We start from the raw sequence: 18,337 nt of genomic DNA, 5'->3' as shown, positions 1-18,337 counted from the left end.
ATCCACTATGGACTGGACTCTCACCATTATGTTAGATCCACTATGGACGGGACTCTCACACTATTATGTTAGATCCACAATGGACTAGACTGTCACACTATTATGTTAGATCCACTATGGACTGGACTCTCACACTATTATGTTAGATCCCCTATGGACTGGACTCTCACACTATTATGTTAGATCCACTATGGACTGGACTCTCACACTATTATGTTAGATCCCCTATGGACTGGACTCTCACACTATTATGTTAGATCCACTATGGACTGGACTCTCACTATTATGATAGATCCACTATGGACTGGACTCTCACACTATTATGCTAGATCCACTATGGACTGGACTCTCACAATATGTTAGATCCACTATGGACTGGACTCTCACACTATTATGTTAGATCCCCTATGGACTGGACTCTCACACTATTATGTTAGATCCACTATGGACTGGACTCTCACTATTATGATAGATCCACTATGGACTGGACTCTCACACTATTATGCTAGATCCACTATGGACTGGACTCTCACAATATGTTAGATCCACTATGGACTGGACTCTCACACTATTATAATAGATCCGCTAAGAACTGGACTCACACTATTATGTTAGATCCACTATGGACTGGACTCTCATTATTATGTTAGACCCACTATGGACTGGACTCTCACACTATTATGTTAGATCCACTATGGACTAGACTGTCAGACTATTATGTTAGATCCACTATGGACTGGACTCTCACACAATATGTTAGATCCACTATGGACTGGACTCTCACAATATGTTAGATCCACTATGGACTGGACTCTCACACTATTATGTTAGATCCCCTATGGACTGGACTCTCACACTATTATGTTAGATCCACTATGGACTAGACTCTCACTATTATGTTAGATCCACTGTGGACTGGACTCTCACACTATTATGTTAGATCCACTATGGACTGGACTCTCACTATTATGTTAGATCCACTATTGACTGGACTCTCACACTATTATGTTAGATCCACTATGGACTAGACTGTCAGACTGTTATGTTAGATCCACTATGGACTGGACTCTCACACAATATGTTAGATCCACTATGGACTGGACTCTCACAATATGTTAGATCCACTATGGACTGGACTCACACTATTATGTTAGATCCCCTATGGACTGGACTCTCACACTATTATGTTAGATCCACTATGGACTAGACTCTCACTATTATGTTAGATCCACTGTGGACTGGACTCTCACACTATTATGTTAGATCCACTATGGACTAGACTGTCACACTATTATGTTAGATCCACTATGGACTGGACTCTCACACTATTATGTTAAATCCACTATGGACTGGACTCTCACCATTATGTTAGATCCACTATGGACGGGACTCTCACACTATTATGTTAGATCCACAATGGACTAGACTGTCACACTATTATGTTAGATCCACTATGGACTGGACTCTCACACTATTATGTTAGATCCCCTATGGACTGGACTCTCACACTATTATGTTAGATCCACTATGGACTGGACTCTCACACTATTATGTTAGATCCCCTATGGACTGGACTCTCACACTATTATGTTAGATCCACTATGGACTGGACTCTCACTATTATGATAGATCCACTATGGACTGGACTCTCACACTATTATGCTAGATCCACTATGGACTGGACTCTCACAATATGTTAGATCCACTATGGACTGGACTCTCACACTATTATAATAGATCCGCTAAGAACTGGACTCACACTATTATGTTAGATCCACTATGGACTGGACTCTCATTATTATGTTAGACCCACTATGGACTGGACTCTCACACTATTATGTTAGATCCACTATGGACTAGACTGTCAGACTATTATGTTAGATCCACTATGGACTGGACTCTCACACAATATGTTAGATCCACTATGGACTGGACTCTCACAATATGTTAGATCCACTATGGACTGGACTCTCACACTATTATGTTAGATCCCCTATGGACTGGACTCTCACACTATTATGTTAGATCCACTATGGACTAGACTCTCACTATTATGTTAGATCCACTGTGGACTGGACTCTCACACTATTATGTTAGATCCACTATGGACTGGACTCTCACTATTATGTTAGATCCACTATTGACTGGACTCACACTATTATGTTAAATCCACTATGGACTGGACTTTCACACTATTATTTTAGATCCACTATGGACTGGACTCTCACACTATTATGTTAGATCCACTGTGGACTGGACTCTCACACTATTATGTTAGATCCACTATGGACTGGACTCTCACTATTATGTTAGATCCACTATGGACTGGACTCTCACACTATTATGTTAGATCCACTATGGACTGGACTCTCACTATTATGTTAGATCCACTATGGACTGGAGTCCCACTATTATGTTAGATCCACTATGGACTGGAGTCTCACTATTATGTTAGATCCACTATTGACTGGACTCACACTATTATGTTAAATCCACTATGGACTGGACTTTCACACTATTATTTTAGATCCACTATGGACTGGACTCTCACACTATTATGTTAGATCCACTGTGGACTGGACTCTCACACTATTATGTTAGATCCACTATGGACTGGAATTTCAAAATATTATGTTAGATCCACTATGAACTGGACTCTCACTATTATGTTAGATCCACTATGGACTGGACTCTCACTATTATGTTAGATCCACTATGGACTGGCCTCTCACTATTATGTTAGATCCACTATGGACTGGAGTCCCACTATTATGTTAGATCCACTATGGACTGGAGTCTCACTATTATGGTCATGAGCTTTGGGTCATGACCGAAAGGACAAGATCACGGGTACAAGCGGCCCAAATGAGTTTGGGTCTCTCCCTTAGAGATAGGGTGAGAAGCTCTGCTATCCGGGAGGAACTCAAAGTAAAGCCGCTGCTCCTCCACATCGACAGGAGCCAGATGAGGTGGTTCGGGCATCTGGTCAGGATGCCACCCGAACGCCTCCCTAGGGAGGTGTTTAGGGCACGTCCAACCGGTAGGAGGCCACGGGGAAGACCCAGGACACGTTGGGAAGACTATGTCTCCTGGCTGGCTTGGGAATGCCTCGGGATCCCCCGGGAGGAGCTGGATGAAGTGGCCGGGGAGAGGGAAGTCTGGGGCTTCCGTGCTTAGGCTGCTGCCCCCGCGACCCGACCTCGGATAAGCGGAAGATGGATATAAAGCACTTTGAGTCACTAGAGAAAAGCACAATATAAATAATATACAAGTTTAGATTGTTTTCATGTTAGCATTCGAGCTAGTGAGCTGGCGCCAGTCACAAAGTGCACCAATCACTCACAGTTTGTCCATTTTTATTTAAAACCTTAACACTAACCATCAAGAGGTTTATGTTTAATACCGTTTATGGTTGCATCCCTACTTCGGTCATCCACTCCAGACGAGCGTTTTCTTCCCGCTGACCTCACCACAACATCCGGTTTCGGAGATTGAAGCCTTTCGGTGCGCAAAAAATCATGAACTGTACCACAAAAAAAAAAAAAATGGGAATGGCGTGGCAACATTGACATTCTCTATGTTTGTTTCCAGTCGGCCTACATCCTGTTCTACATGGCTATTGTGGGTCACGCCTTGTCTATAGCCTCCCTGCTCATCTCTCTGGCCATCTTCTTCTACTTCAGGTACTGTGACATCCAATACTCCCTCCCAATCTTACACGTGTGTGAGCAAAGGAAAAAACTCCTTGAGCATCCAGTGGAGCAACAACAGCAGCACACCTGTCCCAAACCTGACTAAAGAAGTTCAATGTTTTATTATTAGAATCAAATGACAGTAGTCATTTCCATGAGATTATTTTATAATAATAATTGGCAAACTTACAATGACAATAACAAATTGAAGCTACAAGCAGCGATGGACGGGACCGAGTATATATGGAAGTGGCTGAGGAGAGGGAAGTCTGGGTTCCCAGATATAAGTTAAAACAACACACTAATTTGTATTACAGTGTAGTTTTTACCTTCCATAACGTGTTTACTGACTAATATAAGTTGGAACTATACACTACTTTGTATTATAGTGTAGTTTTTACCTTCCATAACGTGTTTACTGACTAATATAAGTTGGAACTATACACTACTTTGTATTATAGTGTAGTTTTTACCTTCCATAACGTGTCTACTGACTAATATAAGTTGGAACTATACACTACTTTGTATTATATTGTAGTTTTTACCTTCCATAACGTGTCTACTGACTAATATAAGTTGGAACTATACACTACTTTGTATTATATTGTAGTTTTTACCTTCCATAACGTGTCTACTGACTAATATAAGTTGGAACTATACACTACTTTGTATTATATTGTAGTTTTTACCTTCCATAACGTGTCTACTGACTAATATAAGTTGGAACTATACACTACTTTGTATTATATTGTAGTTTTTACCTTCCATAACGTGTCTACTGATTAATATAAGTTGGAACTATACACTACTTTGTATTATAGTGTAGTTTTTACCTTCCATAACGTGTCTACTGACTAATATAAGTTAAAACAACACACTAATTTGTATTATAGTGTAGTTTTTACCTTCCATAACGTGTTTACTGACTAATATAAGTTAGAACTATACACTACTTTGTATTATATTGTAGTTTTTACCTTCCATAACGTGTCTACTGACTAATATAAGTTGGAACTATACACTACTTTGTATTATATTGTAGTTTTTACCTTCCATAACGTGTCTACTGACTAATATAAGTTGGAACTATACACTACTTTGTATTATATTGTAGTTTTTACCTTCCATAACGTGTCTACTGACTAATATAAGTTAGAACTATACACTACTTTGTATTATATTGTAGTTTTTACCTTCCATAACGTGTCTACTGACTAATATAAGTTAGAACTATACACTACTTTGTATTATATTGTAGTTTTTACCTTCCATAACGTGTCTACTGACTAATATAAGTTAGAACTATACACTACTTTGTATTATATTGTAGTTTTTACCTTCCATAACGTGTCTACTGACTAATATAAGTTAGAACTATACACTACTTTGTATTATATTGTAGTTTTTACCTTCCATAACGTGTCTACTGACTAATATAAGTTGGAACTATACACTACTTTGTATTATATTGTAGTTTTTACCTTCCATAACGTGTCTACTGACTAATATAAGTTAGAACTATACACTACTTTGTATTATATTGTAGTTTTTACCTTCCATAACGTGTCTACTGACTAATATAAGTTGGAACTATACACTACTTTGTATTATATTGTAGTTTTTACCTTCCATAACGTGTCTACTGACTAATATAAGTTGGAACTATACACTACTTTGTATTATATTGTAGTTTTTACCTTCCATAACGTGTCTACTGACTAATATAAGTTAGAACAATACACTACTTTTTATTATAAATGTTGTAGTTTTTACCTTCCATAACGTGACTACTGACTAATATAAGTTAGAACAATACACTACTTTGTATTATATTGTAGTTTTTACCTTCCATAACGTGTCTACTGACTAATATAAGTTAGAACAATACACTACATTTTATTATAAATGTTGTAGTTTTTACCTTCAATAACATGTCTACTGACTAATATAAGTTGGAACTATACACTACTTTGTATTATATTGTAGTTTTTACCTTCCATAACGTGTCTACTGACAGATATAAGTTAGAAAATAACCCGATGCTAACCGCCCGTTGAAAATACATGGGTACGGCTAGTAGCTACTATTAGCAAACAGATAGACCTACCAACTCGGCGCATAAAAAGTGCAGATGGCCTTAAAACGCCACAACAGTCAGGCACCATATGTAAGTACCCAAAATAAAGACTCGACATACAAAGAAATTCAATCGGAGCAGAAACATAGGAGGAAACGGGATTAAAACCCGATGCTAACCGCCCATTGAAAATACATGGGTACGGCTAGTAGCTACTATTAGCAAACGGATTTACCAACTCGGCGTAATATCTTAACATCGACACACTCTCTCGTCGCAACTCGGCCCTGATGGTCGGCACCTATAAGTTTACAATTAGTTGTAAGATGTTGGACGGTTGTTTTTACGACATGCAGGCAAACGACAACTTTAAAACGTACCAGCTTAGCTACGGCTAGTAGCTACTATTAACAAACGGATTTACCAACTCGGCGTAATATCTTAACATTGACACACTCTCTCGTCGCAACTCGGCCCTGATGGTCGGCACCTATAAGTTTACAATTAGTTGTAAAATGTTGGACGGTTGTTTTTACGATATCCAGGCAAACGACAACTTTAAAAGATACCAGCTTAGCTACGGCACCTGGCAGGTTTCTTGGTATAGACGATCACAGGCCGTCCCTCACGAATGTTGGTGCGTGCGCACCAGCAGCAGATGGTACGGGAAAAAAAAAAAAAAAAAAACGTCTCCCTCACTGTTTCTGCGCACGGTGGCCATCTTTGAAATGGTTTTCAGCGCAGCGGTTCTTTAAAGGCTGATAAAAGCAAAACCGTAGCAGTAATTAAAACTCTTTCATCATCTTTTTATCAGAAGGGTTCAATCTCTCTCCTGTGGAAGTTTGAAGCCGACACGACAAACACGCTCAAAGGAGATAATGTTTGAAAAAAGGTGACCGGTTTTTACAAAACTTTTGTTTTGAAGGGGGAATTGCAAACTTCCTGTTGATTTTTGCTGGGGCTTCTTAATATATGAAATGTAGGTCTAAGGGAGACCTACATAGATGTTTTTGTTTCATGTCTCTACGACATTCCTACTGGAAGTTACAGGCAGTTTTGTCCGTGTTTTCTCCCTAAGAGCAGTTCTGTCTGTGTTTTATTCCTAGGGGGCGCTAGAGCGCAATTTTGAGTTTTGGGGTTAGGTTTTTTGTTTACATCGCAATTTTCGCTAGTCCTGATGTGTGTGTCCAGTTTGGTGAGTTTTGAAGCATGTTAAGGGGGTTAAATTACAGCTCAAAGAGGCAAAGGTGAGTGTTTTTACAAAACTTATGTTTTGAAGGGGGAATTGCAAACTTCCTGTTGATTTTTGCTCAAGCAGGTCAGTGTATGAAATTTAGGTCTGAGTGAGACCTACATAGAGGGTTTTCGTTTCATGTCGCTGCAACATTCCTACTGGAAGTCACAGGCAGTTTTGTCTGTTTTTTTTCCTAAGGGGGGCGCTAGAGCGCAATTTTTAGTTTTGGAGTTAGATTTTTTGATTAAATCGCAATGTTAGCCAGTCCTGATGTGTGTGTCATATTTGGTGAGTTTTGAAGCATGCTAAAGGGGTCAAATTACAGCTCAAAGCTGCGGGATAATAATAAAGAAAGAATAAAACGCTAGAAATTCAATAGGATCCTCTGTCCCAAAGGGACATTCGGTCCCCAAAAATAGTGTTTTTTTATCATCAGAGGACTAGTATTGTATGTCTGGCTGGAATAATTTGTCAGATATTGCATTTAATTCTCATTAAAACATTGACATTTTGCACAATGAGATGATCTGTACTGTACATTCCTGGAACTTTGTTTGTAAAATATATCCAAGTATTTATATAAGTAAATACACTATATGGCCAAAAGTATTTGGCCATTGGTCCAAATGATGAGAACCAGGTCTCTTAATCACTTGGCCCGGCCACAGGTGTATAAAGCCGAGGACTTAGGCATGGAGACTGTTTCTACAAACATTTGTGAAAGAATTGTGCGGCTCTCAGTGATTTCCAGCGTGGAACTGTCACAGGATGCCACCTGTGCAACAAATCCAGTTGTGAAATGTCCTCGCTCCTAAATATTCCAAAGACAACTGTGGGCTTTATTATAAGAAAATGGAAGAGTTTGGGAACAACAGCAACTCAGCCACGTAAACTGACAGAGAGGGGTCAACGGAGGAATTATGGAGTGGGGTTGTTTTTCAGGATTTGGGCTTGGCCCCTTAGTTCCAGTGAAAGGAACTTTGAATGCTCCAGGACACCAACACATTACGGACAATTCCATGCTCCCAAACTTGTAGGAACAGTTTGGATCAGGCCCCTTCCAACATGACTGTGCAACAGTGCACAAAGCAAGGTCAATAAAGACATGGATGACAGAGTCTGGTGTGGATGAACTTGACTGGCCTGCACAGAGTCCTGACCTGAACCCGATTGGGATGAATTAGAACCGAGACTGAGAGCCAGGCCTTCTCCACCAACATCAGTGTGTGACCACACCAATTCACTTTTGGAAGAATAGTGGAAAATTACTATAAACACACTCTGCAACCTTGTGGACAGCCTTCCAAGAAGAGTTGAAGCTGTAATAGCTGCAAAAGGTGGACCGAAGACATATTGAACCCTATGGGTTAGGAATGGGATGGCACTTAAAAGTTCATATGTGAGTCAAGGCAGGTGGCCAAATATTTTTGTGTATATATATATATATATATATATATACATATATATATATATATATATATATATATATATATATATATATATGATTTATATATATATATATATATATATATATAAATATATATATATATATATATACACATATATATATATATATATAAATATATATATATATATATATATATATATATATACACATATATATATATATATATATATATATATATGATTTGTCCGACTTTTTGTGTGGCTGCAAACGCATCACTGGCTAAGTGCCTAATGTGCATGTGTTTGCGCAAGTGACAAAGAGCGGGTGTTGTTGATCTATCTGACAAAGTTGGTTTTGTATCTAAAAGCTTATTTATTTTGAACAAGGTTAAATATAGTTTTCCATACAACACAATGAGAATGTTATATTGCTCAATTATTCTACCTTATTTCAATTATTGTGCAGAAATATGGGGAAATACATATCATAGCAACATAATGCCTTTATTTCTTTCACAGAAAAGAGCAATTCGAATCATTTTTAGAGTAGGATATAGAGACCACACAAATCCACTCTTCATTAGGTCAAGATTACTAAAACTAAAAGACATTGTAGAATTGAATACACTATTAATGATGTTCAAAGCGAGAAATAAAGTTCTTCCGAAGGACATACAAAAGTTCTTTGTGTTCACATCTGAAGATGAGAACCACAGAAGGCCGTATGACTTTAAAAATCCAAGAGCGCGAACAAATTTGAAACAAATGTGCTTGTCTGTTGTTGGTGTGAAAGCATGGAATTCTCTAAACAAAGACTTAAAAAGCTGTAAGAATAGCTTTGTATTTAAAAAGAGTTATAAAAAGAGAAAACTGAAATTATATCAAACTGAGTTTTGATTCAGATTGGACGTGTCATTGTGAAAGTGCTTAAAGGAAAATGGAAAAGTATGTTGGAGTTTGGGTGTTGGTGGAGGGAACAGTGAAAAAGTCATCTAAAATACTGTAATTTGTGTTAAAAAAGGGGCGGATAAATATAAGAATATAATTCTTCCATCTGCTCCTTTCTGATCATGGAAATGTGTAAGAAAAAAAACAATGAAAGTGTCAATTGTACGTGGCTTGTAAATATGCATTTTCATGAAAGGAATAAAAATTAATGATGATGATGATCAAGAGTATTGCTCAATAAAGTGATCGATGGAATTCATCTCCTTAAAGTGTCTCGACAAACGTTACAATAATTGAACAACTAAAACTGTTTTCTCTGTTGTGGCCGAGAGTAGTCAGTTACATTAAAAATTGTTATGCGCTTATTTATTTATTTTTTTTGCCGTTGGAATTTGGAGTACGTATCATATTCAAATAGGAATGACGGGCAAATTTTATTTTCCCTCGCATACCAAACATTCTAACTTGGATTGTTTCCCTGGCTTGGAAACTCTCCTGAAGGACAGTGCGGCGAAGACACAACAACACTCCCTTCTTGTCTCTCATGGACACACACCTGTTGTTGACTCTGGACTAGCAACTGCACGACATCAAGGCCGCGGAACAGAGACACACTGCAGGCTTACACACAAACATGCATCCTTAGGAGCACAGTCTAGGTTGTATTTTTTTACTAAGCGTCTTGCCTTTTATCCATCTTTTACCGGGCGGCCTGTGTCGACCCATCAGCGTTCCTGTGCTGAAACCCTGTACACTGTCTAATCTTGAACGAGTTTGTGCTAAAAAAAACAAGTTTTGTTGTACTTGTACAATGACAATAAAGACCTACCTACCTGCCTACCTACCAGTGCACAATTGCACAGGAGCACACCCAAGCACGTCGTCTAAAACCTTTCGTCACGCCCGCTATTCCTTTGTAGAAAAAGTGTGCCGGCCCAGTCACATACTTATTTTATTATTATTTTTTTTCCCCCTTGACCTCAGTCTGCACCTCTCCAGGGCCCAGGCTAAGACCGATTTTTTAAATTTTATTTTAATCTTCTATTAGTTGATTGCACCCACCCCCCCACCCCCCCCCCCTTTGTTTACCTTTATCTCATCTTTTTTGTAAGGGGCGCTGGAAGCCGGCAGACCCGTCAGCGATCCTGTTCTGTCTCCCTGTAATGTTTGTCTAAACTTGAATGGGATTGTGCTGAAAATTTTAATTTTCCTGAAGGAACTCTCCTGACGGAATAAATAAAGTACTATCTAATCTAATCTAATCTAATATGTGGCTTTTACACACACACACAAGCTAATGCAATGCAAGCTTGGTCAACAGCCATACAGGTCACACTGAGGGTGGCCGTATAAACAACTTTAAGACTGTTCCAAATATGCGCCACACTGTGAACCAACACTAAACGAGAATGACAAGCCAATTTCGGGAGAACGTCCGCACTGTAACACAACATAAACACAACAGAAGAAATACACAAAACCCCTTGCAGCACTACCTCTTCCTGGACGCTACAATATACACATTTATTATTAGCGTGTGGGAAAAGTTTATTTTGATATTTACCTGAGAAGGCTGCAAATAGAAATATTATATTTAAATTTGATTTGATATGCCATTGCTATTTTTAAATTATGAGTATTATTTGAAACTCCATTTTGCATGTCACTATAAAGTTATATAAGACTCACTTGTTCAAGATTCAATGCAAAACTTGTTTGGGTCCCTATTAAAAGGTTAATTTGTTCAACCTTGGCCCGCGGCTTTGTTCAGTTTTACATTTTGGCCCACTCTGTACTTGTTTCACAACCCTGCCTTAGAAGGAATATTGGAGAACCCTTTTCTTGCTCTGTGTGCATTTTTTTAAGACATGTCAGACCTATTTGTGCATCATTTGATGTTATTGTTCTACTATTAAGTTACAGTGTCCCGGGCATGACGTTAAAGTGAAGGCTCCTCTATGGGGTTTTGGGGCACCAGGAGGTCAACCCCTTTACTACTGTTACCCCAGGTCCCTGACTTCCCCCTAGCCAGGGATATACGGTGGAGACCTCAACAACGGAGTGGTCGGAAGACGGTAGATTTTAAAAACTGCCACAATGGCAGAAGAAGGCTGCAGCAGAAAAGGGTCCCCCAGTTGTCTTGGACTCCGTGCCACTGGACCCTGACCCGATTCTGTCAAGGAGGGTGTGGTCTGTGCACCAGTCTCCCCACGTTAAACAAAGTCACGCACAGGCATCCTCGAGTGACAATGCTGAGATTTCGTCCAAGTAAACCACAGATAAGTTTGTGGTCTCCAAATCAGTGCACACCACTTCTTTTATTAAGTTACCCAACAGGGTGTTGCTAATATTTGCAATTGCACTCTACATTTCAAAGAAAAATAACAAAAAAACTTGTGCGCTTACCGTTATGGAGTCTGGATCTTGTACCAGTCCTCTGCAGAACTTTCCCCGCCATCATTCATCTCCCTGCAGATGCCGGATCACCAAACTTACGACCTGCCGGGAGGAAAATGAATCAAAGTGACGAGTTGGCTCTTTCTTCTAAGCACGGAATCACTCCTAGTCCTAAAGATCCAGATGTGAGGCTTACGAGGGAATGTGGTGGCTGACGCTGGGATCAGTCCGCTAAACGTTTAGATCATGGGTGTCAAACTCTGGCCCGCCGTGTAATTTCATTTGGCCCTTGAGGTAATATCAAATTAAGATTAGAGCTGGCCCGCCAGTATTATACAGCGGCAATGCCTCTGTAACACTGCATTCACCGCTAATACTCATACTTGCTAACCCTCACGATTTTCCCAGGAGACTCCCAAAGTTCAGTGCCCGTCACGAAAATCTCCTGGGTTAACCATTCTTCCGAATTTCTCCCGATTTCCACCCGGACAACAATATTGGGGGCGTGCCTTGAAGGCACTGCCTTTAGCGTCCTCTACAGCCTGTCGTCACGTCCGCTTTTTCTTTCAGGTCCAGTCGCATAATATATGCGGCTTTAACACAAACAAGTGAATGCAAGGCATACTTGATCAACAGCCATAAGGGTCACACTGAGGGTGGCCGTATAAACAACTTTAACACTTTTACAAATATGCGCCACACTGTGAAGCCACACCAAACAAGAATGACAAACACATTTCGGGAGAACATCCGCACCGTAGCAGACATAAATTCAACAGAAGAAATACCCAGAGTCCCTTGCAGCACTAACTCTTCCGGGACGCTACAATATACACCCAAGCTACCACCAAACCCTGCTCCCCCAATTTATATTTACATTTTATTTGATATACCATTGATATTTTTTACCCATTATTATAATTTTAAACTCGATTTTGTATGTGACTACATAAGCTACATAAGCGTTGCTTGTTTAATATTCAATGCAAAACTTGTTTGGGTCCCTATTAAAAGGTTAATTTGTTCAACCAGTTTTAAAATTTGGCCCATTCAGTATTTGAGTGTGACACCCATGGTTTAGATCAATGGTTCCCAAACTTTTATGCACCACGCCGTCCCAGAAAAATAAATACGTATAAAACCAATATAAAATAAATATGATCAAAAACGATTTTAAGGGTGAAACCAATTAAAACAGTTAATAGAAATCAACATTTTAAAACATAAGGGCAACAGAGGACCACATAACTCATGTAGTGTTAATAGCCAGAGAATAAAAACGGGTCTTAACACGAGACTTAAAACACTCCACTGTGGGAGCAGTTCGAACATGGAGGGCTCTCAGATAATTATATTTATATAGCGCTTTTCTCTAGTGACTCAAAGCGCTTTACAAAGTGACACCCAATATCTAAGTTACATTTAAAGCAGTGTGGGGTGGCACTGGAGGCAGGTGTGTAAAGTGTCTTGCCCAAGGACACAACGACAGTGACTAGGATGGCGGAAGCGGGAATCGAACCTGGAACCCTCAGGTTGCTAGCACGGCCGCTCTCCTAACCGAGCTAAACCGAGTAACCGTGTAATACTCTTCCATATCAGTAGGTGGCAGTCGGTAGCTAATTGCTTTGCAGATGTGGGAAACAGCGGGAGGCAGGGTGCAGGTAAAAAGGTGTCTAATGCTTAAACCACGGGTAGGGAACCTATGGCTCTTTTGATGACTACATCTGGCTCTCAGATCAATCTTAGCTGAAATTGCTTAACACGATAAGTAATGAATAATTGCTGGTTTCAAAAATAACGTTCGAATTATAAAACATTCTCATGCATTTTAATCCAACCATCCGTTTTCTACCGCACCTGTTCAAGATGTCGGATTAATGGTAAGAAGTATTATATTTATTATTGGTTAACTTTTAGAATAACAATGTTGTTAAAAAGAATAAGAGACTTATTATACTCTACAAATGTTGGTCTGACTTAAAAATGCACAAATTTAGTTGTATTCAATGTTGAAAAATGTTATCTGGCTCTTACGGAAATACATTTTGAACATTTGGCTTTCATGGCTTTCTCCGCCAAAAAGGTTCCCGACCCCTGCTCTAGTATGTTCAAAATTTTATTTAAGGAAAAACTTGCAATAATAAACATACGTTTACTGTACCCCAATATTTGTTCTTAAACTAAAGCCAATAATAAAAAAATGTGTGATCAACTTTAATTAGAAAAGTACCGAAATACATTTCAGTATCGGTACCAAAATATTGGTATCGTGACAACTAGGGGTGTAACGGTACACAAAAATTTCGGTTCGGCACGTACCTCGGTTTAGAGGTCACGGTTCGGTTCATTTTCGGTACAGTAAGAAAACAACAAAATATACGTTTTTTGGTTATTATTTACCAAATTTGTAAACAATGACATAACATACATTACATATACACACAGGGTCCATTGCCAGGGTTAATGTCCATCCATCCATCCATTTTCTACCGCTTATTCCCTTTTGGGGTGGCGGGGGGCGCTGGCGCCTATCTCAGCTACAATCGGGCGGAAGGCGGGGTACACCCTGGACAAGTCGCCACCTCATCGCAGGGCCAACACAGATAGACAGACAACATTCATAAAATATAAAATAAATACGGTTCAGAATTGTTTCTTAACAAAACCTTTGTACATATAAAGTGCTTTTTTTGATTGATTGAGACTTTTATTAGTAGATTGCACAGTACAGTACATATCCCGTACAATTGACCACTAAATGGGAACACCCCAATACATTTTCAACCTGTTTAAGTTCACGTTAATCAACATTAAACTGCCTCAAGTTGTTGAGGAACACTTCATAAAACCACTGTTAGTAACTACAGTTGGTCGCTACATCTGTAAGTGCAAGTTAAAGCTCTACTATGCAAAGCGAAGGCCATTTATCAACAACACCCAGGAACACCGTCGGCTTCACTGGGCCCGAGCTCATCTAAGATGGACTGATGCAAAGTGGAAAAGGGTTCTGTGGTCTGACAAGTCCACATTTCAAATTATATTTGGAAACTGTGGACGAGGTAAATAACCATCCGGATTGTTATAGGTACAAAGTTGAAAAGCCAGCATCTGTGATGGTATGGGGGTGCATTAGTGCCCAAGGCATGGGTAACTTACACATCTGTGAAGGCACCATTAATGCTGAAAGGTACATACAGCTTTTGGAGCAACATATGTTGTCATCAAAGCAACGTTATCATGGACGCCCCTGCTTATTTCAGCAAAACAATGCCAAGCCACGTGTTACAACAGCGTGGCTTCATAAAAAAAAGAGTGCGGGTACTTTCCTGGCCCGCCTGCAGTCCAGACCGGTCTCCCATGGAAAATGTGTGGCGCATTATGAAGCGTAAAATACAACAACAAGACTCCGGACTGTTGAACAACTGAAGCTCTACATAAAACAAGAATGGGAAAGAATTCCACTTTCAAAACTTCAACAATTAGTTTCCTCAGTTCCCAAACATTTATTGAGTGTTGTTAAAAGAAAAGGTGATGTAACACAGTGGTGAACATGCCCTTTCACAACTACTGCAAAAAAAAATAAAGTTTATGAGTTTGAACATCAAATATGTTGTCTTTGTAGCATATTCAACTGAATATGGGTTGAAAAGGATTCGCAAATCATTGTATTCTGTTTATATTTACATCTAACACAATTTCCCAACTCATATGGAAACGGGGTTTGTATTTTTAAACAATCTGAAGTTGTCTTTATTTTTAAGTTATCGTGCCATGATTTTACCAGTCCGGCCCACTTGGGAGTAGATTTTTCTCCGTTTGGCCCCCTCATCTAAAATGAGTTTGACACCCCTGGGTTAGCACGTGTTGGCAGAAGCGTACTCTATTGCTGCTGAACAATGTCGGCAAACCTCCGTCCTCCATTGTTGTATCGCACCGCAAAGCCGAAGTGTTCCCAAAAGGGAGATGTTAATGAGGTAGGAGGGTCTTCCAGCCTTTGCTTTTGCATGTTGTCTTAGCCCGGTCGCTGCTAGCCTGCCGAGTGTTGTGTCTCGCTCTGCATTGTTTACAGCAGGGGTCACCAACGCGGTGCCCGTAAGGACCAGATGAGTCGCCCGCTGGCCTGTTCTAAAAATAGCTCAAATAGCAGCACTTACCAGTGAGCTGCCTCTATTTTTTAAATTGTATTTATTTACTAGCAAGCTGGTCTCGCTTTGCTCGACATTTTTAATTCTAAGAGAGACCAAACTCAAATAGAATTTGAAAATCCAAGAAAATATTTGAAAGACTTGGTCTTCACTTGTTTAAATAAATTCTTTAATTTTTTTACTTTGCTTCTTATAACTTTCAGAAATACAATTCTAGAGAAAAAAATACAACCTTAAAAATGATTTTAGGATTTTTAAAACACATATAACTTTTTACCTTTTCAATTATTTCTTCTTCTTTCCTGACATCTTAAATCAATGTCCAAGTATTTTTTTTTTGTAAAGAATAATAAGTACATTTTAATTTAATTCTTCATTTTAGCTTCGGTTTTTTCGACAAAGAATATTTGTGAAATATTTCTTCAAACTTATGATTAAAATTCAAAAATAATATTCTGGCAAATCTAGAAAATCTGTAGAAACAAATTTAAATCTTATTTTAAAGTCTTTTGAATTTCTTTTAAAAATTTTTGTTCTGGAAAATCTAGAAGAAATAATGATTTGTCTTTGTTAGAAACATAGCTTGGTCCAATTTGTTATATATTCTAACAAAGTGCAGATTGGATTTTAACCTATTTAAAACATGTCATCAAAATTCTAAAATTATTCTTAATCAGGAAAAATGACTAATGATGTTCTTTTTTAAATTTTTTCAAAAACAATCGAATTAGCTAGTTTTTCTCATCATTTTTTTCGGTTGAATTTTGATTTTAAAGAGTCGAAATTGAAGATAAACTATCTTTCAAAATTGAATTTTCATTTTTTTTCCTGTTTTCTCCTCTTTTAACCCGTTCAATTAAGTGTTTTTTTCATCATTTATTACATACGAAAAACCTTCCGTAAAAGGAAAAAAAATGTAGGACGGAATGACAGACAGAAATACCCTTTTTTATATATATATATATATATATATATATATAGATTTATCTATTAAAGGTAGATTGAGCAAATTGGCTATTTCTGGCCATTTATTTAAGTGTGTATCAAACTGGCATCAAAAACAGTATTTATTAAAGGGGAACATTATCACCAAACCTATGTAAGCGTCAATATATACCTTGATGTTGCAGAAAAAAGACCATGTATTTTTTTAACCGATTTCCGAACTCTAAATGGGTGAATTTGGGCGAATTAAACGCCTTTCCGTTTATCGGTCTTTTAGCGATGACGTCAGAACGTGACGTCACCGAGGTAACACGCCCGCCATTTTCATTTTCACATTACAAACACCGGGTCTCAGCTCTGTTATTTTCCATTTTTTTGACTATTTTTTGGAACTTTGGAGACATCATGCCTCGTCGGTGTGTTGTCGGAGGGTGTAACAACACTAACAGGGAGGGATTCAAGTTGCACCACTGGCAAGAAATCTGCCGCCAGACCCCCATTGAATGTGCCAGAGTGTCTCCACATTTGACCGGAGATGCTAAGACAGACATGGCACAGAGATGTATGGATAACCTGCAGATGCATTTGCAACCATTAAGTCAACAAAATCACAAAGGTGAGTTTTGTTGATGTTGTTGACTTATGTGCTAATCAGACATATTTGGTCGCGGCATGACTGCCAGCTAATCAATGCTAACATGCTACGCTAATCGATGCTAACATGCTATTTACGCTAGCTGTATGTACATTTGAAACTAGATACCACATTTAATGCGAAACTAACACTTACCAATCGACGGATTTTAGTTGCTCCAGTGTCACAAGATGCGAAAGTCCTGATCGTTTGGTCCGCACATTTTACCGGCGATGCTAATGCGGCAGCCATGCTATGGGCCACTTCATTAGGTACACCCACGCTATGGCCGAATAGCGTCAATAGCTCTTCGCTCAATAGCTTCAGTTTCTTTTTTCAATTTCGTTTTCGCTATCTGCCTCCATACTCCAACCATCTGTTTCAATACATGCGTAAACTGTTGAATCGCTCAAGCCGCTGAAATCAGAGTATGAATCCGAGCTAATGTCGCTATATCTTGCTGTGGTAACCGCCATGTTGTTTGTATTGGCGTCACAGGGAAATGGATAGTGGTTTCGAAGACAGCGAAAATAAGGCACTTTAAAGTTTTATTTAGGGATATTCTGGGAGGTGTAAAATTTTGAAAAAAACTTCGAAAAATAAAACTAGCCACTGGGAACTGATTTTTATTGTTTTTAACTCTTTTGAAATTGTGATAATGTTCCCCTTTAACACACACAAGTAGCTGTTGAGTACCTGCATCGATACCAAGCGGGAATTGGTACCGTATTGGTTGAAATGTAAACCCATCCTTATCCATAAGGCAAAGTAATGGTTGTCAACAGGCTGAGAAGAAGACTGCAGTGACTGAAAGAGAAATGTTGATGTGTGTTGATGCAGGAGTCTGAGCTGCCAGAG

The 18,337-nt window shown here is 38.9% G+C and overlaps 1 protein-coding gene and 1 long non-coding RNA gene across 2 annotated transcripts in view; one reads left to right on the top strand and one right to left on the bottom strand.

The window, feature by feature from the left end:
* Positions 1–18,337, bottom strand: part of LOC133540086 (uncharacterized) — a 250,771-nt gene that overhangs the window by 155,134 nt on the left and 77,300 nt on the right. The window contains exon 3 of the long non-coding RNA XR_009803552.1: positions 11,765–11,857. This is a non-coding gene — a long non-coding RNA (uncharacterized LOC133540086). The remainder of the gene's footprint in view (positions 1–11,764; positions 11,858–18,337) is intronic.
* calcr (calcitonin receptor) overlaps positions 1–18,337 on the top strand; it is a 205,479-nt gene that overhangs the window by 139,979 nt on the left and 47,163 nt on the right. The window contains exons 15-16 of the mRNA XM_061882575.1: positions 3,592–3,683; positions 18,320–18,337. The exon at positions 18,320–18,337 is cut by the window's right edge and continues 109 nt beyond it. Coding sequence (XP_061738559.1) covers positions 3,592–3,683; positions 18,320–18,337 — 110 coding nt within the window. The remainder of the gene's footprint in view (positions 1–3,591; positions 3,684–18,319) is intronic.

The sequence above is a fragment of the Nerophis ophidion genome, linkage group LG21, assembly GCF_033978795.1.
Source record: "Nerophis ophidion isolate RoL-2023_Sa linkage group LG21, RoL_Noph_v1.0, whole genome shotgun sequence".
In the NCBI taxonomy this organism is placed as follows: domain Eukaryota; kingdom Metazoa; phylum Chordata; class Actinopteri; order Syngnathiformes; family Syngnathidae; genus Nerophis; species Nerophis ophidion.
Note: the sequence above shows the minus strand (reverse complement) of the source record. Positions and strands in the feature narration are given on the sequence as shown.